General features: G+C 46.4%; 1 protein-coding gene across 10 annotated transcripts in view; it reads left to right on the top strand.

The window, feature by feature from the left end:
* ADGRB1 (adhesion G protein-coupled receptor B1) overlaps positions 1-26014 on the top strand; it is a 288586-nt gene that overhangs the window by 236185 nt on the left and 26387 nt on the right. For 6 of the 10 annotated variants that reach the window (XM_066566903.1, XM_066566919.1, XM_066566910.1 and 3 more), the window contains 4 exons: positions 1640-1709; positions 8620-8686; positions 12285-12370; positions 18001-18099. In XM_066566903.1, the coding sequence (XP_066423000.1) occupies positions 1640-1709; positions 8620-8686; positions 12285-12370; positions 18001-18099 (322 nt within the window). The remainder of the gene's footprint in view (positions 1-1639; positions 1710-8619; positions 8687-12284; positions 12371-18000; positions 18100-26014) is intronic. The other 4 variants (XM_066566935.1, XM_066566954.1, XM_066566962.1 and 1 more) reach the window with 1 other exon arrangement.

Genomic DNA, 26014 nt, shown 5'->3' on the forward strand with positions numbered 1-26014 from the left:
AGGAGAGGAGAGGAGAGGAGAGGAGAGGAGAGGAGAGGAGAGGAGAGGAGAGGAGAGGAGAGGAGAGGAGAGGAGAGGAGAGGAGAGGAGAGGAGAGGAGAGGAGAGGAGAGGAGAGGAGAGGAGAGGAGAGGAGAGGAGAGGAGAGGAGAGGAGAGGAGAGGAGAGGAGAGGAGAGGAGAGGAGAGGAGAGGAGAGGAGAGGAGAGGAGAGGAGAGGAGAGGAGAGGAGAGGAGAGGAGAGGAGAGGAGAGGAGAGGAGAGGAGAGGAGAGGAGAGGAGAGGAGAGGAGAGGAAAGGAAAGGAAAGGAAAGGAAAGGAAAGGAAAGGAAAGGAAAGGAAAGGAAAGGAAAGGAAAGGAAAGGAAAGGAAAGGAAAGGAAAGGAAAGGAAAGGAAAGGAAAGGAAAGGAAAGGAAAGGAAAGGAAAGGAAAGGAAAGGAAAGGAAAGGAAAGGAAAGATGGAGGGAAGGGGAAAGGGAAGGAGGAGGGGAAAGGGAAGGAGGAGAAGGGGAAAGGGAAGGAGGAGGGGAAAGGGAAGGAGGAGAAGGGGGAAGGGAAGGGAAACAGAAATTAATATTAAAAGAGACGCTTTTTAAACCCACTGCATGTTGGGTTTGCGCTGATGAAATGTGACCTGTGCTTGGGAATCTCATATGGGAAGAGAAGAACTTCCCTGCAGGATAACCCTCAAATGCTCCATATTCCAGCCAGCTTGGCCCTGTGGCTCCCAGCTGCTGCAGAGCCTCACTATAAATCAGCCTTGGGATGATTTGTGTTGCTGAGGGACCCCCTTCCCAGAGCAGTGTTGTCTGGGAGCTGTGCCTGGACATTCCTTGGATCTCCTGCAGTCACCTGCCATGACCTCTGCAGCTCACGAATTAGGGCCTTCTCAAGGGGCACTAATCCCAGCTGGCCACTGATCCTGCTGATTCCTAATGGGATTTTCCCATCTTTAGTGTTGGGACAGCTTAATTCCTCCTGCCACAAAGAGGAGGGCTATAAAAAGCCACATGGAGACCTCCAGAGCTGAAGAACCTGATGTTATGAGCTGATCTCCAGACATTTCTTTAGGAAAAGGGGAGAGCTGAACTTTGAACCTTCATAGATCCTGCAAGAGACCTGAAGCCCTTTCTCATTGTTGTTCAGAGGAATCTGCTCCATTACAGATCTTGGGGGACCTGTGTGGGATAGGGAAACTCTGTTTTAGTTTCCTTTACTGTCTCATTTGGGGCAGATTTGAACCTGGGTTGTTCATCCTACACTGAGTGCAAACAAAGCTCTTAATCTTTGGGTTCTTGGAGTTGGGTTGTGGCTGAATATTCCAACTTCAGAGACACCATGAAGAACCTAAGTATAAATTAAATCAATTTTATGCATCTGAATCTACTAAAAGACCCCCCCACAACTGTTGGGATCACAGCAGGGCAGGAGCTGATAGCAGCTCATGGTATTTATTTAAATAACAGAGGTAATTAAAGTTCTTGCTTTTAGTTCTGAGGGTCCTGAGCTCAGTCTCTGCCCCAGAGCCAGGCTGAAATGGATGGTGCTGGAATAACTCTGGGAAAAATGGGGAATATTGAGTGGGAGAAGGGCTGCACATGTGATGAAATGACCAATTTCCTCCTGTTTCATTTCCATAGGGCTCCCTGCCTTGGTGGTTGCCATTTCTGTGGGATTTACTAAAGCCAAGGGATACGGCACCGTGAACTAGTGAGTAAAGGATCCCTTTTTTCTCCTTGTTTTATTCTCCATCCTTTTTGTCAAAACCCAGTCACTTCAGGAGGCAGGCTGGGAGCTAAATTTCCATGTGCAGGACAATTTCTGCATCCTTGCCTCCTCAATCCATCATCTGACCAAGCTGGATTGTGTGTTCCCTTAAAAACAAGTTCATAGGGACGAATTATCATGCTGTATTTGTGACATCACTTTGATCTAAATACCTTTTACTTCGAGCTTTTTAATGTATTTTTAAGGGGATGAATGTGGAATATTTAAAGTTTAGGATGTTTAAAAATTAAAACCAGCTAACCACCTTTTATTTTTTTAATCTGTTTTTGTGCTTGATTGACTCCAAATTTTCAAAATTGCTCAGCTCAGTTTTAGGCAGAATGAGCCTGACTTGTGCAAACCAAGGTTTTGACAGCAGCCTGTGTTTGCCTCTTTTCCAAATTCCACAGATTTTGTCTTTAGGAAGCTTTTATGTGCTCATAATGAGGGAAGGAAAACAGAAAAGAAATAATGGGAGAGGTAAAAAATGCATCACTCAGAGCTGAGCGTTGGTAACACTTTAAATGAAAAAGGAAAAAAGAGAAAATATTTTTTCCCTCTGTTGTGAAAAACCTTAGAAATTTCACACACAGTGACAGTTCAGGGATGATGTTTTATGTAGCAGTAAGTCAGGCTCTTCCCTACTGCCTCCCATAATTTTCCAGAGCCTTCCTGGGCAGGGGTTTGCAGCCCACATGGGCAATGTTTGGGACTGGAGCTGTTGATGTGGCCGGCAGCAGATGCAGCTCCGCTCATCCCACTGAGGAAATGTCATGTGGAACCTCCTGCTCTCCCTCAATTCCCACCACATCCTGCACACCCACGGCCAAATGGTCCAGGGTTTGCATTTTAATTGCAGGGGAGAATTAAAGCAGCACAGCAGCGTTTTCTGTTTGCTTTGCAACCTGAATTCTTGTATGGCACAGGGCTCAGGATTGTGGATTTCTCGAGTGCAAATCCACAGACAGAATTGCTGAAGTCTGTGCTGGCATCAGGATGCATTGGCTGTCCCACCTTCAGTGTGTCCTGGTGGAGAGGGACCCAGTGGTTGTTGTCTGACTCAGGAGAGGACAAAACACAGCCTGGGTTGCAGAAATATCACCAAGATCCCAAATAAATTCCCATTGGATTTTCCGTGGGTCAGCCTTCTGGCACTTGGCTCCAGGCACATCCATGAGAATAATTCATAATGAACAAGCCTCAGGGAGATGGGAGGGAGGTCCTAGATATTTCTGCTTCTCTTTTTTTGTTTATGGGCTGGTGAGAATTGGTTCAACAAGCTTTGTGGCTGTGTCAAAAATGTTAAAGAGATTTTTGGGCAACGTTGACCGCACAAAAGTGCCTGGGTGGTGAGGGGAGGAACGTGGAGGAAAGCTCTCCCTGTTTTCTGCCCTGGACCACTGTGCCAGCATCTCCCACCCCACAGACTGCAGCCAAGAGGGTGTCAACATGTGACAAAACCTGCTGGGCTCCTGCTTTGCTCTCCAGCTGGCACAGGGTGAGGTGGCCAAGAGGCTGGGCTGACCCTCCAGCGTTCCCAGGGGTTGCCTGGTCACTCCAGCTCTCCTCCTTTGGCTGCCAATGCTCTGGCTCCTTTCAGCCCTAAAGGCTCTGTTATTCCTTGCATCCAAGGGCTGGATATCCAGCCAGGGGATGGAAGGGGACCCCGTGCTCTCAGCACTGGTATCAGGATGTTTTTCACCAGAAACATCTGGTTTTGGTGGGGCCTTCACAGACCAGCAAGTCCATTTTGATGAGTTCGGTTTGAGTGATCCTTGTGTGCCTTTTCTGGGATATTCCATGGTTCTGTGGTCCCTCCTTTTGCCTCCTTTCCACATTTCCCAGTGTGGGGTGAAGCTGGTGAGTCCCACCAAAGTCATGAGAAGAACAGCAGTTCCTCTCAAGCTCAAAGATCCCATCAGACATCCCCAACGCTGCCATCCTGTTGTAATTTTGGTACCTTCCAGTACCTAAAAGACATGGGGGCTGGAGAGGGACTTTTTCCAAGGGCATGTAGTGACAGAACAAGGGAAAATGGCTTTGAGCCGAAGGAGGATAGATTTAGATTGGATATTGGGAAGAAATTCTTCCCTGTGAGGGTGGGGAGGCCCTGGCACAGGTTGCCCAGAGAAGCTGTGGCTGCTCCATCCCTGGAAGTGTCCAAAGCCAGCTTGGAGAGGGCTTGAAGCAACCTGGGATAGTGGAAGTTGTCCCTGCCCATGTCAGGAGGATTGGACCAGATGATCTTTGAGGTCTCTTCCAACACTAACCATTCCATGGTTCTCTGAATTCCTGCTGGAATTGGCTTTCCCAAGAGCCAGAGTTGAACAGAGCTCACTTGCATTGAGTGGTGGGTTCACGAGCCCTGATGCTGAATAAAATGGAGCATCTCTGTAATGAGAGATTTACATTTACACTTTTGTGCATTTTAAAACGTGGAACCAATATTGCTGTGGGCCCAGCTGGGCAGGGTGCCCCGACAGACTGGAGTGCATTCACACTTAGGCCTCTTTTCCTGCTCAGAAAGGCTTAAAAGCTCTGTGTGGGGAGGCCCTTGGTTTTACCTCTCCTCCAGAGCAAAGTCAGCACTGCACAGCAGCAATTTCAGAGCTGAACTCCAAAACCTGAGGTTTAGCTTGGATATTGGGAAGAAATTCTTCCCTGTGAGGGTGGGGAGGCCCCTGGCACAGGCTGCCCAGAGAAGCTGGGGCTGCCCCATCCCTGGAAGTGTCCAAGGCCAGCTTGGAGAGGGCTTGGAGCAACCTGGGGCAGTGGAAGATGTCCCTGCCCATGGCAGGGGGTTGGAATGAGATGATCTTGTCCTTTCAACCCGGTTTTGTCTCCACTGGACACTCATGGGCCATTTCAGGTGGGCACTGCAGATTTTCAAGGCCCAATATTTCCATCTTGCAGAAGGAAGGGAAAGCTTTAATCACAGCACATTCCTCCCTGGAAGGAGGGGACAAGAGCTGATAAGATAAACCACAAGGGACTTTTAAAAACCACACAGAGCCTTTTAAAGCATCTTCAACCCTACAATTTTTGATCCTGAGAGCAGTGCATAAGCTCCTGTGGTGGGGGTGGACATGAAGTCAAAGCAGGGCTCTGATATTTAGGTGAACATAGAATTTAACACTCAACAGCAGGGGTTTTTTTCTCATCCCACTTACAGTGGTTAAAAAAACCCTGACATCCAACTACAGGACATGGTCATGAGGGCATTTTGGGGACAGCTGCAAGTGTCTGAAGGCCCTGCAGAATTAATCTTGGTGTTAAAGACTCTCAGAGCAAAGCTGGTGGAAGGGGCAGGGTGTGAAATGTGTGATGTGTCTTGAGGCTGGAAGTGCCAGCCCAGCTGGATATTCAGGATGTGCCAAAGGTGGCCCAACCACACTGGAACAAACTCCATCAGGAGTCCTCAGCAGGGATTTCACCCAGTTTGGTCCTTTTTTTTTTTTATTGTACATGGGATGAAGCTTTTTTCTAACAATGAAAACACAACTGAGCAGCAGGACAGGGGTCTGTCCCACCAAGAATTGTCCCATCAAAGCCTTGGCTGTGTCTCCAAGCTCTAATGCAGAGAGATCAGAGCCCGTGGTAAGTTTAGGGAGCTTGTAGTATGTTTAATATTTACCATTTAGCTGGCCAGACTGCACTGAGTCACGAGTTGAGGAGGGAGAGAGAAATTCAGATTAAAAATTGAATATGTGCTGCAGGATTTGGGGTGTGTCTGTTGCTCTGTGAGTGGTGATTCCCAGCAGCCATTCACTCAGCCTTTATTACTCAGGACACTCCAACAAGGGGATTTTTCCTTTCTCTTGTCTGAACTGCATTTGAAAGGACATTTTTCTGTTGTTTGGAGCATGCTGGGGCAGGGTAGAGGCTGCACTTCCAGTCTCAAAGTCTGAGGGGTACCAGAGGTCTAAAGGACCTGGCACTGATCACCTCCTTAGATTAGGCTGAGTGCCTGAATAATAACTCTGCTTTTAGCTGGTGCTCCAGGGATTGCCTCTGGACCTCTAAATCTTCACAAACAACCTCCTAAAGCTTGAAGTGAATAATTGAGGTTGTGCCACTGGTGCTGGGAGCTCGCATTCTTCCCCACCAGAGAGCTCATCAGAAGTTTTCTGAGATCACAGCCTGCACACAGCAAATTTCTCAGGGTCCTGGAGTGTCACTGCATCGGGGCTTTTGTGACCCACAGGTATCTCAGCAGCTCCTGGGTTAAGCTCTGGATAAGCACTGGTGGGCCAGCCCTGATTCCCGACTGTAACCTCAGTTTTACAAAATGTTCTGTTGGTGCTGGCTCATCTTACACAGGGTTGAAGTGAGAGCTGTGCCTGGACAGTGTGAAAAAGGGCTCAGTGGAAGCCACCCCTTCCCAGGACCAGGACAAAAGCCACCACCTCCCATCTGTGCCATGGCAGAGTCACAAAAAGATCAGATGGTTTGCAAAAAAAGGGTTTTTTTTTTTTTGTGCTGAACACAAGAGCTGCTGTCAGTCAAGGAAACACTGATAAGGAATTGTTAAACCATTCACTTCCTCCCTTCCAGTGATAATTTTATTTTAAAAATCACTGAAGAGATCCCTTGCAAAGTACAAGGGAACCTCTTAGCAAAATGCAAATATTTCTGTGCCTCATAGGCACGAGGCTAAAAGCATCTCCACTAGGCTGGGGTTTGCTGTCAGTTCTGTCTCTCAGATATCCCTTCACCCTTTCCTCTCCCTTGCTGGCAGCCAGCGCCTCTGACAGCCTCAGAAATGCTTTGAAGAAGTGCTGTGGCAGGGAGGTCAGGCAGTCAGGAGGGATCAGGGCTGGTGCTTGGTGATGTGTGAGCTCACCTTGACAATTCCTGGTGCTCCTGGGGGAGCAGGGGCTGCCAGGGACCCCGCAGGGATGAGAACCCTCTGTGCACCAAGTCCTCATCCCTAATTGCAGTGCACGACTGTCAGATTTCTTCATCTGAGCCACCAGCTGGAAGAGACACTGAGAAAAAAAATCTCAAAAATCAGGATAGAGCATTGGATGAAAAGGTTTGGACAAGGACTGGGATTTGGGAGCCCTCCTCTTGCATTTTGGGAGACCTCCAGTCATTACAGAGCTCCAGAGCTTCATTTTTACTCCCTCCCTCCTCAGCTGATTATTCATTTTATTATTACAGTTGCTCAGACAGCTTGTGACAGAGCAACTTGCTATCAGGAAGGAATCAGAATTGATTAAATTAGCACATTACAGGTTTAATTTAGACATAAACAAGATTCAGACCTTGGAGAAAACCAGAATATCCTACTTTTAATTCTCAGTTTGAAACACTTCCATTTTTTGGGCTGCCTTTTCAGAAATGGTCCTTGTTTTGGGGTGAAAAAAAATTAACACTTTTTTTGCAACTGAGATTAAGTTAAAAAAAAAAAATATGAGGCTGATCAACAAAGCTGAAATGTTTCCAGGAAGACTTTTTTTTTTTTTTCCCTGGGAGCATCAGTTTGCTCCTGATGCAGGATGAAAGCATCTTGCTGAGGGCAGGGCAAGTAAATTCCTGCAGGGTGAGCTGAGTTAAGAGCTTGGAGAAAGTTCCCCTCTCCATTGTGGTTTCCTGCTCTTCTCCTGTGCTGAGTGCACGCTCATTTCCTGCTGAAACAGGATTACTCCATCCCACATTTTCTCCAGGGTTCTGCCCTGTTAAAGCATGCAAACTTTCCCAGGGGCTGCTGACACACTCTAAATTCCCATCCTCTCCTATCCTGGAGCACTTAGTTTGTGTGTCCATGCCCTGAATTGCTGGATTCCCCACCAAAAAAAAAAAAAAAAAAAGAAAAGGAAAATTTCAGTTCCAGTGCTGGTGCTGCTGTGGATGTTCACGGCTGTCACAGAGCCTGAGGGGGCTTTTTTGTCCAAGCACCTGCTCGAGCAGGGTCACCTGCAGGTGACCCAGGGCTGTGCCCAGGTGGCTTTTGAATGTCTCCAAGGATGGAGCTTTTACAAGTGAAAGGGGAAAAGCTTTTCCTTCCTGACTTCACAGTCAAACATGAAAAACAGAAACTCAGAGAATGATTCGGGTTGGAGGAAACCTTCAAGGTCATCTCATTCCAAGCCCCTGCCCTGGCAGGGTCACTTTCCACTGTCCCAGGTTGCTTCAAGCCTCATCCAACCTGGCCTTGGACACTTCCAGGGCCTCATCCAAGAGGTCTCAAATGAGAGCTCCCTGAGTTTGGGAAGGCACCAGGCACATCTGGAACCCAAATTCCACATCTGGTCAGTGCAGAAGGGAGATGTCCTTCTCAGGTTATGTGGTGTGAGGGAGAAGAGGCACCACACGCCTCACATTCAGCTTATCCCATAAGAAATTCCACTCAGGGAATGCTGTGAATTCCCACCTTGCTGCTGTGTTGTTGAATTTCCCCATGGAGGCAGTCTCAAAGGGAGGGAAGGAATGTCCTGCACCCCTGGAAGATACAGGGATCAGCAAATGAGCAGAGGAAAATTTCCACTCTTTCCACTCCTTCTCCCATGTAAGTAGGACAAGAGCAGTATCATCTTGCCAGCCAAATGCTGCAGCTGCTTCCAGGACCTGGTCTGAAACAGAGCACTCTCCTTAATTTTGCATGAATTCCCCTGCCAAATGTCTTCCTGCGGGCAGGTCCCCAGGCAGAGGAGCCTTTATGCAAGTTCAGGAGAGATGGGAAGCAAAACTTGTTTGATTTAAAGTCTGAGAATTTTTTTTTTTTTTTTATTTTTTGCCATGGGGCGTCACCTCCCAGCCTGAACTCTGGCAGGCAGAGGGAAGAAGCCAACATGTGCCTGTTGGGGACATTTGCCACTGGGTCACTTTCTCTTCTCTCTTCATTTTCCAGCTGCTGGCTGTCATTAGAGGGAGGACTCCTCTATGCCTTCGTGGGACCGGCGGCTGCTGTCGTTTTGGTATTTAAGCTTGTCTGAAAGATTTCTTTTTTTCTCCTCTACATCTTATAGAAATTTCTTTGTTCTTTCAACCCAAGAATGCCCCTCTTTATTTCCACTTGCGTTTCAAAGAGCTTCCTCCTTCAGGAATAATGAAGCCAATAATTTGGGATGGGGTTGATTCTGAAATGTAATGTGTCTCAGATCTCAGCCTTCCCCCTCTGTCCTCACTGGAGCCCCCCAACATCTGATTAATGCTTTACCTTGGTTTTGCTGTGTCTGGATGGAAGTGCAGGTTGATGGTGGAAAACTCTGACATTGTCTCCTTCAGAAAATGCTGTTCCTGGTGGTTTTCACACCAGGCTGTGCCCTCACAGCCAGCTTTTATTCCTGGTCCATCCCAAGCCAGTGCATGTGTGCAGATTTCCTTGTTTGAAATTGAAGTTAAAAATCTTGAAATCAACGCTGTGGGGATCCCTTCTGACCCTAAAAATGTCATGTTTGCTTTGAATTCAAAGAGATGGCAGGGTTAAAGTGGGCATTTCTAAACTCCAGCTCCTGCATGGGGAGTCCATTCTTCTGTCCAGCACAGCCCCAACACCAACCTTGGCCAGTTATAATTTGAATTTAAGGTGTCACTCAAGGTGACATTCCTTCCCTGCTACTCAGGCCTCACTGCTCATGACAAACCTCAGGGCTGAAAGAATCTGAGAACTGCTGCACCTCCAGGAAATCCCTCCTGCAGCAATTCCTGATGGGTTTAAAGCCACGTTTGAGCCCCCACATCTTTCTGCATGCAGTTTCTCTCCAGCCCACTGTTTTATCCAGTGGAGGAGCTTTATGCCCTCTGAGGCTCTGGAGAGCCCCACAGGAATGGGGTTGTTGACACTCCCAATTCCTTTTTCAGTTCAGGCTTTTGTTCCGTGCAGTGCCTGGGGGATGAAATGCCCCGCAGCAGCGGGAGCTTACAGGAGAATAACTCCACAAAAGCTCGGGCTGCCTCTGTTCTCAGCGCTGTCACTGCACATCAAACCACCTCGGAGCCATCGTTTCCATCAGGGTGACAAAGAGGAGAGCCAGCAGTGGCCCCTCCTCTGCAAGAAATCAAAACTGGTATGAGCTGAGGTCTTTCATGTGGGGTTGTGACACAGTGATTCCGAGGGAGGAAGCTTTGGTAGCGCCCAGAGTCACTCTGCTGCCTCAAAGCACCTTGCTTTTGTTGTGCCAACAACGAGGGAGGTGATCTTTCCCTTTTTCCTCTTTTAAAGTGTGAGGAAAACACAGCTTCCATTTGGCAGCTCAGATTTGCCTCACCATCAAGCAGAGGAAATGAGATGTCCTCACAGAGGGGTCAGCACATGCAAATGATGGTTCCTGCAGGTGATATTTGGTGGTGAATCATCTCTGGGGGTGTCTGGCCCTGTTCAGCACCAAGAGAGGGGCCCCACGCCTCGTTTAGACTCCCTGACTCATTCCTGGCCAGAGTGACAAATGAATATTGCCCTGGTAGAGCCACCAAAGAGCTTGGGGAAGAAGAAGGAGAAGCATGGAAAGCCTTTTTATAAATGGGAACCTGCAAAAAGATGGGCTCAAAAAGTTGATAATACTCTGAAGGTGGTTGGCCTGCAGCTTCAGCAATGTTCATAACTCACAGTCAGGCCACTGACAGTGAACAGCTGCAGCTTTGAAGGATAAAGGTCTGACCTTTATTCTTAAAAATCCTGATCTGCCTTAAACACAGAGCTGTTGGAAGCAGTTTTGCTCACCCAGCTGATGTGGAGCAGCCTGGTGGGTTTTGTGCAGGCTGAAGGCAGGGGGAGGCTCATGGAACAAAGTGAGGACAGGGTCAGCAATGGTCAGGTCGTGGTCATCTCCATGAATTTCAGACTTGAGGCTTTGCTTCTGGAAGTTATCTCAAAGACAAAGAAGTAAAGCTACTCTGCATGTTATTGGAAGAATATCCATGTGGTATCCCTGATGTAGGAAAGAAGTGGAGCCAGGATCAGAGCAGGGTGTTGATTGTGGTGATCAATGTACTGGATTAATTGATTGATTAAAACCAGTGCAGAACTGCTCTTTGTTGTCTCCCCTGCTCCTTAGGAGTGAGGATGCACACTTTGGCCAGCCCTAGGATAGATCCAGCCACACTTCAACCCCACCTTTCGTCCTGCCTGGCTGCACCTCAAGGAAAAACCTTTTTGGATCCTCCACAGTGAAGGATCAGTGATTTCAAAGTGCTCCCTCTCTTTCCAGGCTCATAACCAGGCTTTGATTTCCTGCTGATCCTTGGCTGTGTCACTGTGCCTGACTTGCCAGTGTTGTTTCTCTGAATTAATACCATGGTGAACTCTAGAAATGGTCTCAGCTGTCCACTGACCCAGCAGCTGATGCACACAAAAATAACTGCAATTTCTGCGATTTTCTGTGAATTCCTAGCTGTGGGCTCCACATCAGTGAGCTGGTGAAACCAGCAGAAAGATTAATCATTGTTTTGGGGGTGATTTAGGCAATTAGGCAGAGGCTTGGTCCCTTCCTTTGGGTCAGGTGACTCTTTGGATCTCTTAAAATCACAAACACATAAAGCCACATGAATTTATCTCCGAATTTGGCCTTAAAACATTTCCCTGCAAGCCCCACATGCAAAACAGCATTGACCACATGTTTCTGCCACCAGCAGCTGTTCCACTGACAGCAAAGCCAGGAGAATGTCTCCTTTTTCCACCATCATGACCTCCTCCACGCAGGGGTGGGGCTGGCGTGTCACTAACGTGTTGGGGATGGGGTTCGTACAGCAGATGCAGCTGGCAGCAGTGGATGCAGGTGGAAAGGCACAGGGAGGAGTTTGGGGTCACTCTGCAGGATCTCAGCTCTGTCCAGCCTGTGTTTCACTGTGGATTTTTGTTTCTGATGGACACAGACATCCCTACTCTCACCCTGAGGAAAATGGACTGCACGGAATTGTATCACCCATTGATTTTTTGGGGAATTCTCAGTGCTGTGCCTTCTGCAGTAATTCCCAAGACACCCCACCAGAGCAGATAGCAGATGATGTTTCTACTTGCTCCAGCACCCTTCCACCTCTTATTTTGAGAGCAGCAGTGGTGTTTCTCCAGGAAAGATCTGTGACACGTTGTCTTCATTCTCTTAATGCTGCTTCTGACTCCCAAAGGTGCTTTGGGAAGCAGCCAATGTCAATCCACTGCTCTTCTCTGTACTGGACAATCTCTATTTGGATTAGTCCAAAAAACTGTTGTTGTGCCTGGAGTTTGCCTTGCTGGACCTCAGGCAGTGTTGGGGTTCAAGCAGCCCTGCAGCAATCTGAGAAGTTCCCAGTCTCTCCTGCTTCATGGAGACCTGGTTGAGGGTTGGACTTGATGACCTTGGGGGTCTTTTCCAATTTTAATGATTCTCCAGCCTCCCTGGTCTGCTGCCAGCTGCATTCTGCTGTCCTGAACTCACTGATGCACGGCCTGGGGAGGTGGGACAGCGGGGGACAGGGGACACAGGGGGTGGGGGCCTGCAGAGGTGTGACCTGGCTTTGGGAGAAACCCTTCTGTGTTACTGAGCTTGACCTGACCCACTTGAGAACAAAACTTGTGTGTTGTTTCTCTTTTGACAGGTGAACATGGTTATTGGCATTCTGGTTTTTAACAAACTTGTATCCAAAGATGGAATAACAGATAAGAAACTGAAGGAACGGGCAGGGTATGCCTTATCAATACATCTAAGTAAAGAGTGAAAATAAAAACCAAAAATACCCAAGGTTGTGATCAATAACCAGGCAAGGGGCGAAAAAGGAGATTGGGGATGCAAACAAAAAAAAGCAAAACCAGATTTAAACAAAATGAAAGAAAACACACTTGATTTAATATCTTTACACTGTCATTTAGTGCAGCAGGACCCAAAAATCCAAGAAGCAGCCCTGTGTTGCTGTGGAGGAAGGATAAAAGTTCATCTCTTTGTTAAAATGGCTTCAGCCAAGGCTGGCACATCCTCCCAGAAATGAGGGAGAGCAAAGTGGCTCTTGTCACTAACTCCTGGAGACAGCAGAGAGAGACTCAGCACTGCTGAGTGTGGCACGTGGCAAGAGCTGGGGGACAGAGGGGTCGTGTCTGAGGGCTGGCAGGTGTCTCAGGGACAGCAGAGGTGTGTGATGGAAGGGAATGGGTTCTGGAGGTCTGGCAGGGAGCAGAGCAGCAGATGGATGCAGTAGGAGAGGTGAGTTAAGAACCTCTGCTGCGAGAAAAAATTCTGCTGCCACCTGAGGTTCTTTATCTTCTCCACCGCCTCCATTCCTGAATCCAGAGGGTTTGTGTTACCTGTTTTCCTTTGGGGTATAAATCCAAGAGTTGACTCCACATTTCTCCCCACCCTGGTGTCTCCCAGGGCTTTGCCCAGGGCAGCAGCTCCTGGGCAGGGCTCTCTCTTGGGTTACTCCCAAAATTTTGGTAGTGGCTATTTTGCCCTTCTCTCCATTTCCAGGAGCAAACCTGCAGTTTGCTCAGATTTTATCCCTGAGCAAGGGACAGAAATGGCAGGCTGACACTCTGAGTCTCCTCAGATGACCAGGTCAGATGTGTGTTCCTTTCCCCTGCCCTTTTTGGCTTCTTGTTGCAGTCAGAGAAGCTCTGCTGCGAAAGTCAGGGATCTGTGCTCCCAGTTGTCCACTGCAGGAATTTGATTTGTCACTGTGGGTAACAGCTGTGTTCTGGAAGGAAGAAGCTGTTCACAAAGGAATGAGGAGAGCAAAAGCTGTTCTGGTTCCTCTGCGTGGAGGCAGAGTTTGAAACCTTTGGAGGCTGCTGGAGAAAGCGCAGGATGCATGGATATATCCTGCCTGTCCAAGTGGAGGGAGAAAGGAGCTCCACTGAGTCTCAGAGGGCAGGGGTGGATAATATGGATAAGGTTCAATATTCCTGACACTGCTCTATTGAGTAGTTGGGGTAAAAGTGATTTTTAATTGAGTGGTGGAGGCAAAAGCCATGGTAGAGGCAAGTTCGTATCCAGCACCTCAAATCCTGTGTTCAGTTTTGGGCCCCTCACTCCAGGAAAGACCTTGAGGGGCTGGAAAGTGTCCAGAGAAGGGAACAAAACTAGGGAAGGGTCTGGAGCACCAGGAGCAGCTGAGGCAGCTGGAGAGGCTCAGCCTGGAGAAAAGGAGGCTCACGTGAGACCTCATCACTCTCTACAGCTCCCTGAAATAGGGAGTGGTGTGGTGAGGTGGGAGCCAGAATCTACTCCCAGGTAACAAGTGACAGGACAAGGGGAAATGGCCTCAAGCTGCACCAGGGGAGGTCCAGGTTGGATATGTGGAAAAATTTCATCCCTGAAAGGATGACCAGGCTTTGGAACAGGCTGCCTGGGGAAATGGTGGAGTCACTATCCCTGGAAATGCTCCAGAAACAAGTGGACCTGGAACTTTGTGATAGTGTTTAGTGGCCATGGAGGGGTTTGGTCAAAGGTTGGACTCGATCTTGGAGGTCTTTTCCAACCTTAACAATTTTGTGAGAAACACAGGGACCTGTTTAGGCTCATGGTTTATCAGCAGTTTTGACACAACCAAGCCTTGGGGTCCCTGGCTGCAGCAAAGGGAAATTTTGGTGCCTGAGCAGTGCCATGGCCATAAAACAAGAGGAGATTTGGGTGATCAGAGATACCAGCTGCTGCCGGGTTGAAAAATAAGTGGAGAAGTGACCTTGGTGCATTGCTTGGAGCAGCTGCTAACAAGCAAGTGCTTCATTCTGGATGATGCCTTCTTGACAAAGAGAGAACTCAAAAAAAAAAACCACCCAGGCTGCAAAGCAGGGTCTGGAGCAGGGTAATTGCACTTGAAAGTCAGCATTGCAATAAGTGGTTTATTGGATTAGCAAAGCAGCAAGTTGCTGCCTCTCAGTCCCTCCCTCTCTAATCCAACCTGCACACGGAGTGACCTTATTTAATACACAGCAGCTGGTTATTGATCACACTCAGAGTTGGGCTTTAAAAACAAAACCTGCGAGGCAACAAAACAAACGAACAAACAAAAACAAAACCAAAAAAGTCGTTTTTCTGATGTTCTTTGTTTTTTTTTTTCTTTCTTTTCTCTTTTTTCCCCCCTTCTTTCGTGTCCGTGTGTGTGTGTGCAGCACTTTTAAGCCTTATCTGTGCTCAATGGTTTTGTTCTCCCTTCCCAAGTGCCCCTGCTGAGAGTGTGGGAGCACTTTTGAGAGCCCTGGTGCCCCTTTCCCTTTAGTTATCTGCTTCTGGCCTGGGCTTGGGAACCGTGTTGGAAGGTAGATCTGAAGAAAATCAGAATTGAGTAACGTCCTTGGAGATGTTTGGACCTGAGGAGATGGTCTAAAGAAACGTTGTGTTTCCTTTAGCAGAGGCAAGAAGTATGGTTCAGTGTTGCAAAAACAATTTTTAAAAAGAGTGGGGAAAAAAAAAATCCCCCAAAAATAGGAAAAAAAGAAAGAGCTGTTGGATGTTAAGAGGAGCCCAGCACACACTCCACAGATTGGTTGTCACAAATTCATCAGCGCCAACAGTTCTTATAAATAATACCTGAGACACAAGAATTCTGCCCTGTACTTAGCAGTGGAAATAGCTTGGTTATTGTTGTCACATCTGTCAGAAAATGCAGATTTTCTAGTGGCAGTGATTTTATAGGTGGATCACAAAACCAGGCTGTAGGGAAGGGGGTGTGAATACCTGGAGAGATGGAGAAAAGCCAAAACCTGTCTGGGAATGGAGAAAACCATCCCAGAAAACAGACTCTATTGGTGGCCAACTCCAGCACCAGTGTTTGAGCTCTCTTGAAGGGATTACTACCAAAAAATGAATGTTTTAATGTCAGGAGCCTTTAAAATGAATTTCAAATGTATTCAGCCAGCATTTATTCCACATTTGTGTGCTCACACAGGCAGAGAGGAGGATTGAGACCATCAGGGATATTCACCAGGGCTAATTTTAGCTGGGTTTAATCTCTCTGGGCTTCCTCTGCCACTCCTGAGGAGAGACAGGAGCCTTGTCCCCCCTTAGAGGACCTCTTCTTTTACCTCTGTTGATCACAGAAACCACCCAAGATGAGTTTGCCCCAAAACCTTGTGTGAAATCATCTCTGTGCAGGTGTCCTGATGGGGTGGAACAGAGCTGGGTTGTCAGAACACAGAGGGGAAAGGTGATAACTCCACTGAGACAGGAAGGGATTGGGATTGCCCTTCCTCTGGGAATGGTTCCTGTTGGAAGCAGTGCTCCTGCTCTTCAGGCTGTGGATGGTGGAAAGCACTGCTCAATAAAAAGGTAGCAAAGTCCAGGCTCCAGTGAACACACCAGATGAGCCCATGAGCTGTTTGTGGATGTTTAGGAAGCAGAAAAAGCTAAATTAAATGAAGGCATTATTCACTGTGATTATCTAATTAGCTTCCCTTTCATATGCACAGGCGCCAATCTAAACCTGCTACGGAAATTCAATATATTAACAACCTCATGCCCCCAACCAGAAGGAATTAGGAGATAAATGTACCCACATCAGTGCCCACTGCTTGCAACTTTCTGCATAAACACACCCAACAGCAGCTACAGTTGTGTGTTTACAGTGGTCTTTTGGCCAGTTCTCTGTGATTCAATGTCATTCATGTTTTTTCTGGTACAGTTTCCCATCAAATTCCTCAAGTCAATCTACTTTTTTTCTTTTTGCTGCCTATCTCTGCCTCTCTCTGTCTCTCTGCTTATCTGTTCTTTGTGACTTATAGATTTGGGGATAAGCTGTCATATTTTTTTTTATTTTTTAAGGGTCATGCACCTAATGCCTCTCCAGACCCACTTTATCTTTGGTTCAGCCATTGTCCTCACAGGATTTACACCATCCTTTCTGGAAGATATTTATCTGTGGACACAGGAGCTAAGTTCCTCTGTGTCTGAAAGCTTCTGTGGGATGCCTTAGTCATTATTCTGGATGGGAATGATGATTTATGTCACTGTAATTAATGAAAAGACCAATCAATAGCCACTTGAAAGGGGGCCACTGGGCCCACTGCTGCTGCTGTGTTGGTGCTCATCAGGATGTCTTTTTGCAGTGAGACGGAACAGAGAGCCACCAAAGCTAAGAAATGCTCTGTGGAGCCCCCTGATCTCTCTCCTAGGCAGGGCAGGGCTGTAAAACCCCTCCTGGTTGGGGCAAACCTCCCTCAGCAGCATCCCCACCACACACCCAGGGATGACAGACCCTGTGCTGTCCTCTGGCAGTGATTTCGTGTCTTTTCTTATGCCAGGCACAGCAGGAAGGTCTAGGGGATGTTTTGCAGACTCCTTCCCGTTTTCCAAGCCAGATCTGACGTGGCTGTGGATCTGTGCAGACCAGGGAGAGCACACAACCAGTAAATTCTGGGAAGAAACAGGGCCAGTGCCAAGTTAATGTGGCTTCTGGGCTCCTGAAGAGGAGCTGGATGGGGGGTGGTTCCCACACATCAGCTGCTAAAATCGCAAGGCTGTGCTTTAGCAGATCCCCTCACACCAGCAGCCCCCAGTGGGCTGTTTCTGTGGTTGGTCCCATCCAGGAAAAAAAAAGTGGGAGCAGCAGGTGGGAATAATCCTCAGGGTTCATCCCAAAGATGTTTTTGGCTCCTGAACAGGATGTGTGAGAAGGAAGAAATCAGCCAGTTGGGTTCCTCTCAGGGCAGGTTAGGGAGTAAGGAAACACCCAAGCTCAGGATTAACTTCAGGACATAAAAGAGTCCCATCCTGCATCAGGGAGGGAACCCAAAAACCAAAACGTGGCCTCTGACCAAAAACCAAAGAGTGGCCTCTGTCCTGGTCTCACCAGCTCCCAGTCAGAGAAAATAAGTGACTTATCCTTTGCCTTGCTTTTAGGACAGCAGATAAGCAGGCACAGCCCCCACAGCCCTACTTCTTGCCTTCTACTGCACAACCCTGCCACCTTTTTTGTTTTGGAGCAAAAAGGCCAGGAGGGAAAAGAGTAATTCTCAAAAAAAAAAAAAAAAAACAAATGAAAAGAAGGAGGTAGAGACTGGGAGAGCAGTATTGGTGTCTCCTTCCCTGGGTGCCAGAGAGACACCCTGAATCTGGCAAGACTTTCACCAACACAGTTCCACCCTCTCCAGCAGCACCAACGGATCTGAGTTGTCCATTTCCCCCCGTTCCCCGCATCTGGAGTGGTACAGATGAGAGAGTTTTAATTCCTGCCTGTCTTTCATTTCTCTTCCCAAACTGGGTATGGTTGGTTGGCTCCCTTCTCTCCTTCCTTTCTTTTCGGCTTCTCTTTCCCTTTCCTTTCGACGTTTGTGCTCATGAGCGAAGTGTTTTGTTTTGTTTCAGTCTTTTGGTTTTAATTGCAGTCAGATGGCAGTGCCCCTTTACGGCATGACGCTCAAATGTTCCAAGTGTGGAGTAGTTTCTTCTGCTGAAGTTTCGGCCACAGCCACCAGTAACGCCATGTTAGTTCCTCTAATTTCAACTTCTTTTCTTTCTTTCTTTCTTTCTTTCTTCCACTTTATTTTTTTTTTCCTTGTTTTATTTTTTTCCTTTTCGTTTTGATTTTCGCTTTTCAGTTCCTCTTTTTATTTCCCTCTTCCATTTCCCTGCACTCACCAGCCCGTGTTTGTTTTCTCTCCCCATGTCCCTGCCCACCTCCCTGACATCCCCCAGCTCTCCCCGACCTCATTCTGTGGGCCATGAGTAGAGCAGGGCTCCTGCAACACCCCTGGAGCTGATGGGCTGGATCCTGAAAAGCACTTTTTTGACATGCCTAGATTTAAGATTTAAGCATGTGACCAGCCCATGGAAGACAAAGGGACTCTGCATTTGTTGCAAGCCATGTTTAATTTGTTTAATGCTCCATTCTTGGAGTTCCAGACTTAAAGCTGTACTGATTCCCAGTAATTCTGGTGGTAGACAGGGACTCCAAAATCCAGCTTTGTCAACCACTTGAGCACCTGCTTGAGTGTTTTCCTCCAGAGACTGCAGAGCACTGAGTGTGGTTTACGTGAGTTGGTGAATCACTTCTAAGTGGGTTTTTTCTCCTCTTATGAAATGCTGAAGTTAAGTTTAATACCTCGTAGGCCTGCAGGTCTGATTTGATAAGTGTTGACTGCCTCTTTTGGACCCCTGAAAGCACTTGGAATTATTTCTCAAAATCTTTAAGCGTTTCATAGCTCTGAGTTACAAAAGTCAAATGCTGTTAAATCTCTTCTTAGATGCCACTGGAGTTAGCTTAAAAAAAAAGAAAAGAAAAAAAATTAATTCTAGAGCTTTGTTCTGCTGGAGAAATTGCTATTTATGTGGTTGGCTTTTTTCACAAAGGTTGAGGTTGGAGGAAGAGTCATGAGGGAAGGTTTGTCTTTCTTCCTTCCCTTTTGGAAATTTCATTATCTGTATCACATCCAAGTGATTCTACACTTTGGTTTTGATGTCTGAATTAGTAGATACAAAACGTGTGAGGGAAACAGTCTCAGATCATTTGCAGTTTGAAAATTCCTACCTTTAATTAATCTAAACTAAAAGAGGCAGCCGATTGCCAGATCTCAAAATGTAGAAAGATAAAAGAAAAGCAACTCAAGAGCACCTGGAAGATGTCCCTGCTCATGGCAGGGGGTTGGAATGAGATGTTCTTTAAGGCCTCTTCTAACCCAAACCGTTTTATGGTTCTGTGATTTTCTCAGTGAAACGAAGAACTGAACAAAATTTGATTTATTTTTCACTGCTAAGGTCGTTTACTCACCTTTTGCAGCAGTGCCCAGCTGAGATGGTGAGATGGAATCAGTCCAGACATGTGTACCACAAGTCTGGAATGAGCAGCTCGCTGCTTCTTGGATTCCTGTAACTGCAGAGCAATGTTATACCAGCAGTAGATTTACTATTAATAAATTAGACTCTTAAATAGGAGAGGCTTTCTGTTCATAGTAAATTAATTTTAAAAGTTAAACAGTCTCAAGTCCCTCTCCAATAGTGTCTGACATTGGTCTGCGATAAATCACAAATTCTGACTCATCTCCAAATCAGGAGAAAAAAGGGATGTGAAAGCCAGATCTCCTATTCATCCTGCTTCTCTAATTTAAGTGGATTGACAGAAATTGGAGGGCTCTTGTAAGAGGACTTTTTTCTGTTTTGTTTCCCAGCAGATTGGGTACCTTAGATGACAGTGTCCAGTATCAATTTTGTTATTTGTCCTCAAGTGTCCTGTGCTCTTATCCTTGCAAAGGGAACACTGAGGAGTACACAAATAGGTTCACCCATTTCCCCTTGTGATCCACTTCATCCTGCAGCTGAACTCTTCCTGGTTTTCCTCCTCCAAATTTCTTGTAAATGAGGTTGCCAAAAAGGCAAAACTCTGATTATTCTTCATGCCACTGCCACCCTTCTGCTGGGCTCCCACCTCCCAGACCTTGCAGCAGCTTTGCCATTCAGTTTTGGAGTCTTGGAATGTGGATTAAATGCCATGAGGATTCCTGGCTCCTCCCTGACCTGGAATGAGCCATAATTTTTTTAGTGCAGAGCACATCAAGGATGTTCCTTCCTTGTTGCTGCTGGGGTTGCTCATGCCCACCCCAGCTTCCCTCCCATAGATTCCAGAGGTTTATTTCTGGGATAGCATGGAGTGAGAAATAGGTCCTTTAGACTGTTTTTCTTGGATTTTGGAAATCTTTGTGGTGAGATCTGTGGTTGGAGAAGGGGATGTGCAAAGGAAGGAAAACAGAGGGAACTGATGGGAGAGAAAAGTGACAGAAGTGGAAAAATAAGTACTGGAAAATGTGTGATTTCTTGACCTGGGGAATGATAAATGGAAATCTTTGGATGTCTGTGATTGTTAAGGGTTAGCTGGACTTGACAGGTGCGGGTTAAATGAATCTCTCCTTTTAGGCTGTGCTGAAGAAGATCTTGGGCAGTTTTTGCCATTGGAAGACCTATGTTCCCACATTTCCTCCCATTTATTTCTGCTTGCAGGGCACCCTCAGCCAGTGAAATGTTACCTTGTACTTAATTTGTCTTTGCTACCTGTGAAAATTATTTTATCTGAGATGGAAAGCGTGTCTCAGGGGCTTGGCTTTTCTTGGTGCTGGCTGTGAACGAGGAAATCCACTGCAGACAGCAGGGAGTGCTGGGGGACGGATGGATGGATGGATGGATGGATGGATGGATGGATGGATGGATGGATGGATGGATGGATGGACGGATGGAAGTTGATGTCTCATCCCTGAAAGTCTCCAGGGCCAGGTTGGACAGAGCTCTGAGCAACCTGTTCTAGTGGAAGGTGTCCCTGCCCATGGCAGGGGGTTGAAACTAAATGATATTTAAGGTCCCTTCAACCCAAACCATTCCATTATTTTATGAATCCTTGCCAAGCAGCTCATTGGAAATGTGAACTCTCAGGCTCTGACCAGTGGGAAGAGACTGGCCCAAGACTAAAACCCCGGCACAGTGTATTTTTTCCAGGCATCTCACCCAAGAGCCAATGTCAGGGGTTCCTTGTGACCCTTATCATCATCATTCCTCCTGAATCCTCAGGATTCATGTGTCAAATCTCCCATCTAAGGGTTTTGCCCTTTTTCTTGGCTCAATATCCTTTTAGGGAGTTTTGGATGTCAAAATTTCTGCCTGTATTGTAATTCCAGGATTAATGTGAGTCAGTACTTCCATGCATGGCTGGTCTAGGAGGGAGACTGTTCCTCAGGAGAGTGTTGTCCTCATGGTTCAAGGAATTTGAAATCCTATCCTTACCAGGGGATAATACCTGGATCCTGCAAGTCCTTCTTGGACTCTCAGACAACACCTTACCTTAATTAAAGCTGAATAATGAAGCAGTCTGGTCACAGCTGCCTCATCACCTGCCTGTCTCATGTGTGATTGTAAAATCATCACAGAATGGTTTGGGTTGGGAGGGATCCTAAAGTTCATCTCATTCCAGACCCCCACTATGAACCCTTTCCACCAGACCAGGCTGCTCAGGGCAGTTTAGATGCATTTGATTTCCTGTTCCCCTAATTTTATTATTTATATTGTGGCTACTGGGAAACATCTTTTAAGGGAGAATAGAAATCACAGCAGGTGTTTCTTTTTTGCCTGTGATGGGAAGAGCAAGCAGAGTTTCCCCTCTTTTGTGGTTACAGGTTTCCTATCTTGGTTATATGGGCATTGAGTTACAGGGATTTGCTCTGAAAGTGCCCCTGAAATTGGAACAACACTCTTGCTTTTGGGAGGAACAGTTTTTAAGTGTTTAAAAAGTGTTTAAAGCCAGGTTGGATGGAGCTGTGAACAGCCTGGTCTAGTGAAAAGTGTCCCTGCTCATGGCAGTGGGGTGGAGTTAGATGATTTTTAAGGTCCCTTCCAGCCCAAACCATTCCATGATTCTGTAATTCTGTGAGTACAGGTCAGAGGAGCAGAGAAGCATGAGAGAATAAATAAAGCACATACCTGTACTGTGATTTTCCTGCAGCAGAACTGCTGGCGTGTAAGGGGCCATCCATTATTTGTTGAGTCCAGCAACTAATTCCCTTTTCAGAGCTCCTCTCCAGGAGCTGCTTTTGAATTATAAAGTGATTTTTTTTTCCTTCTGCTGATGCTTTAACTTAAGTTGCTGCTGCTCTGTCAGGGTTGAGTAATGAAAATAATTGATCACTTTGCCCTTTCTAATGGCCCCTTACATCTTTATTGGCATGTCCTGTATGTCCCCCTGCACTTGCCTTTTCTCAGGGTGCAGCACTCTTCATCTTTCTTCATGTAGATCTTTATCTCCAAAGCCATTCTTTTGCTCTTTCCATTGCTTTCCTCTAAGTGCAATCCATTTATTCTGCTTCTTTTGCAAAGACAAAGACTCTCCACGCTTCCAGCTACGAAAAGGGCAAAGCCACAGATAGATTTTGTCATTTTGGCCAAATCTTTGCTGCCAGGGCAGGGCCTGCTGTGTGCTTCCATAAGGCTGAGTGTTTCCCATGGTAGATCCCACATTTTAGAGCACATTAGGAGTGGTTGAGGGAGCTGGGATGGTTTATCCTGGAGAAAAGGAGGATTGGGAGGACCTTATCACTCCTTGAAGGGAGGTTAGAGCCAAGTTGGGGTTAGTCTCTTCTCCTATCAAGCGACAGAATTAAAGGAAATGGCCTCAGGTTGCACCAGGGGAGGTTCAGGTTGGATATTGGGGAAAATTTCTTCACTGAAAGGAGGATCAAGCATTGTCACAGGCTGTCCAGGAGATGCTGGAGTCCCCATCACAGAAGGATTTAAAAGCTGTGTAAATGTGGCACTTGGGGACATGGTGTAATGCTGGCTTTTGCAGTGCTGGGCAAAGATTTGGACTTGATCTTAGAGGTCTTTTCCAACCTCAGATGGGATGCTGCTGTCACTTGTCCTGAGGGCTGTCATAAATGGGATAAATAAGAGGATCTGCCAGCTAATTCCTTTGTCCCAAGCAATAAAAGTAATGGATTTATTGATCATGGCTAATCCATGAAAAGCCATTAGGTGGTCACAATGTCTTTGTATAACAATTGATCATTTCATATCACATCTCATGATAAGCACCCTAATGTGATATTTCTTAAATCCTATAAATAATTCTGGGTTCTTCTAAGGATTCACTGTGCCTCCTGAAAAAAGGGACAGGTGGGAAGGTGGTTGAAGTACGAGTCCTGCTATGAATTCACCTCACAGCAATTAGAATTAAGGGCAGTCTCACAGAAAACCTACTTGTCTTCCCCATGAGTTTTCACCTGAAGTTTCAGCCTGTACCAGATTTCTTTAATGGAGCTTTTAATTTGGAGTTTAATATTTTCAAAAATCTAAGCAGAGCCCTGCAAGTGAAATTAGAGTGAGATCCATTTCCTGTGACCTGTTGCCACCTGCTGCCTGAGAATAAAGATGATGAATTTAAGTAGCAAGCAGAATTTCCATCAATTTTGTAAGGGATGAATGCTGCTGAGAAGGCACCAGGAAGGTAAATCACAAAGAGAGCAGAACTCTGAGCTGATGTGAGTCAGCACAACTTGGGAAAATCCTGATTTGATCCAGATGAATATGTGGCTATCAGCTGAGCTGGAAGGGCAGATGTTGTTTTCATCATCTGGTTGGAAGGGCGGAGCAAATTGACTCAAACAATTAATTCTTAAAGCAGGTTTTGATACCAGTGGGTTCAAATCTGACCATTTGCTGAAGAGAAACATAATTTACATATAATCCACCTTCTCAGCAGCATCCTTTGCAACCCCAGATCCACATCTAAGTCTTGGATCCAGATCATTGTTATTATGAGCCTGCAGTTCTTTTCAGGAGTGGAAAACCCACCCAGATTCAGTTATTTGGTTCAGACCTGGCTCAGATCCATTGCCAGGTTGCACATTGGTGGCAGTAACATCCACAGAATGGGGGTACCAGGAGTGTTCTGGAACTCCAGATAATTCCAGGGGGCAGAGTTGTCTCTTACAAACCTTTCCCAGCAGCTTTTATTGAATTTTATGGTTTCCCCTTGCTGCTGGAATTATTTCATCTATTCAGCCATGTTGTGTTGGCTGACACTTTCATGGAAGACACATCTAGAAAGGTTCTTTTTCAACCAAATCTTATCTTTGCATTCAGCATTTCTGCCTCTCTGATTTTTTTCTTTTATGCACTTGCTGCTTAGCCAGATTTATGAAGGCACTACCACAAATGACAGCAAAGAGAGATTTCAGTGTAATGAGGCAGATTTTAGAGAATTGAAATAAGTTATTTCTCTTTAGGAGTTGTTTGGTTGCAGGCTGGTTTTTTGTGTATTTTTTAATAATACTTCGAAATCATAGTTCGTCTTGGGCATTAAAGAACAGCATTTGCCATCCAAGATAAAATTACAAGATATCAGATTATGTCATGGCATTTACCTTACAAAGAGGTCTCATAATGCTTGTTCGACTTAAAAAGAAAAATAATTCCATTTCCCTGCTCCTTTAGGTCAATTAAATTCCTTAATAAAACCAAGAAGGAACAGATCCAAGTGTGGACAGGCTGTAGGAATATTTGCAAACAGGGTCTAATCCTGACTATAAAATAAACTGTCACTTCAGTGTGTGGTCATTGCAGAACTGATGCTAACAATACTTCAAAAACCCTTAATGAAGCCAGGGCGTTCTATCCTGATGTCCAAACCTGTATCCAAGCTCCAGCTTTGTTCAGGTAAAACTCTCACTGAGGTCTGTGAGCTAACCAGCAAGTAAACACTAAACCCTTGATCATAGATCAGGAAATGGTGAGCAAGTCCCATGTAAGTACTGCTGAACGTGTTTCATGGTATCTGTCCTGTAATTTCTTGTCTTGCCTGTATTTGTTTGTATTTGGAGGTTTTCTTGTAGCTCCTCTTATTATTCGAGTCCTTCTCTGGTTTGTTAGGTAAAAGCCCACAGGGAAATTCTCCTCATATTCTTGGTGCCAAATAGATGGGATGAGTGACAGCTTAAAATCTCCCTAGTCAGCTGTTAAAATTGTTTGGGATCTTTTTTTTTTTTGTTGGAGAGATGGATGCCTGAAGAGTCCTTGGGAAAAGAGCTGCTTTCCCATTTGCAGGGCCATCATTCACAGCTAAAGTGGAGTTTCCTGGGGCAGCATCACAGAAAACTTGTTTTGTCCAGTTTTCTGTCTTGTGAATGGAGATGTGGCTTGAATCTCCAGTTAATGTCCACGCAGGAATAAACTTACAAGAATGGTCAAACATGGAACAAAAAAGTTGGTTTTTTTGGTTGTTTTTTCCCAAAGCATCAGCTGCAGAGATCTCACAAGAAAGCTGAAAATTTTCTGACCATGGGGAAATGAAAGGTTTTAGGTCAGGTCAGGTTTTAATCCCCGGTGTCATGGGGACCATCATCTGCAGATTAAAAGGAGAAATGCAGATATTTCAGTCTGCACATCAGCTCTCTGCCTGTCCGTTTTGAGTCACTCGAAAGCGTGACACGTCCCAGTGTTGGTGTCTTCCATGTGCTGTGGAAGTCCAAGTGTCTGTGACCCGAGTACCGACAGCCATCGTGACAGACCAGTCTCTGCTGCAACTGTTCCCCTTCCCCTTGGCAACCTGCAGTGATTGTATTTTGTCTCCTTCCCTTGGGAAAAGCTGCGGTGGTGGATTAGGGGCAGAGCGGGAAGGGCGTGGAAGGGGGAGGGAGGGATCCGCATCCTTCCTCCCCACCTCCAGTTTTATGCATGACTGCACCGTTGGGAAGTTGCCCCCTCTGTTTGGGTGGCATGAGTGTGCAGAGCCTCCTCCTGCTTCCCTGGGAGAGGGGCTCAGGAAAGCTCTCCCTCATGGAGATGCTGGCTGGAGAAACCCTCTGCATCCCGGTGGGATCGGGAGGCTGAATTAGAACCCCCACCTGGGAGTGGGTGAGGTGGAGCTGA

Source organism: Molothrus aeneus, chromosome 1, assembly GCF_037042795.1.
Source record: "Molothrus aeneus isolate 106 chromosome 1, BPBGC_Maene_1.0, whole genome shotgun sequence".
Classification (NCBI taxonomy): domain Eukaryota; kingdom Metazoa; phylum Chordata; class Aves; order Passeriformes; family Icteridae; genus Molothrus; species Molothrus aeneus.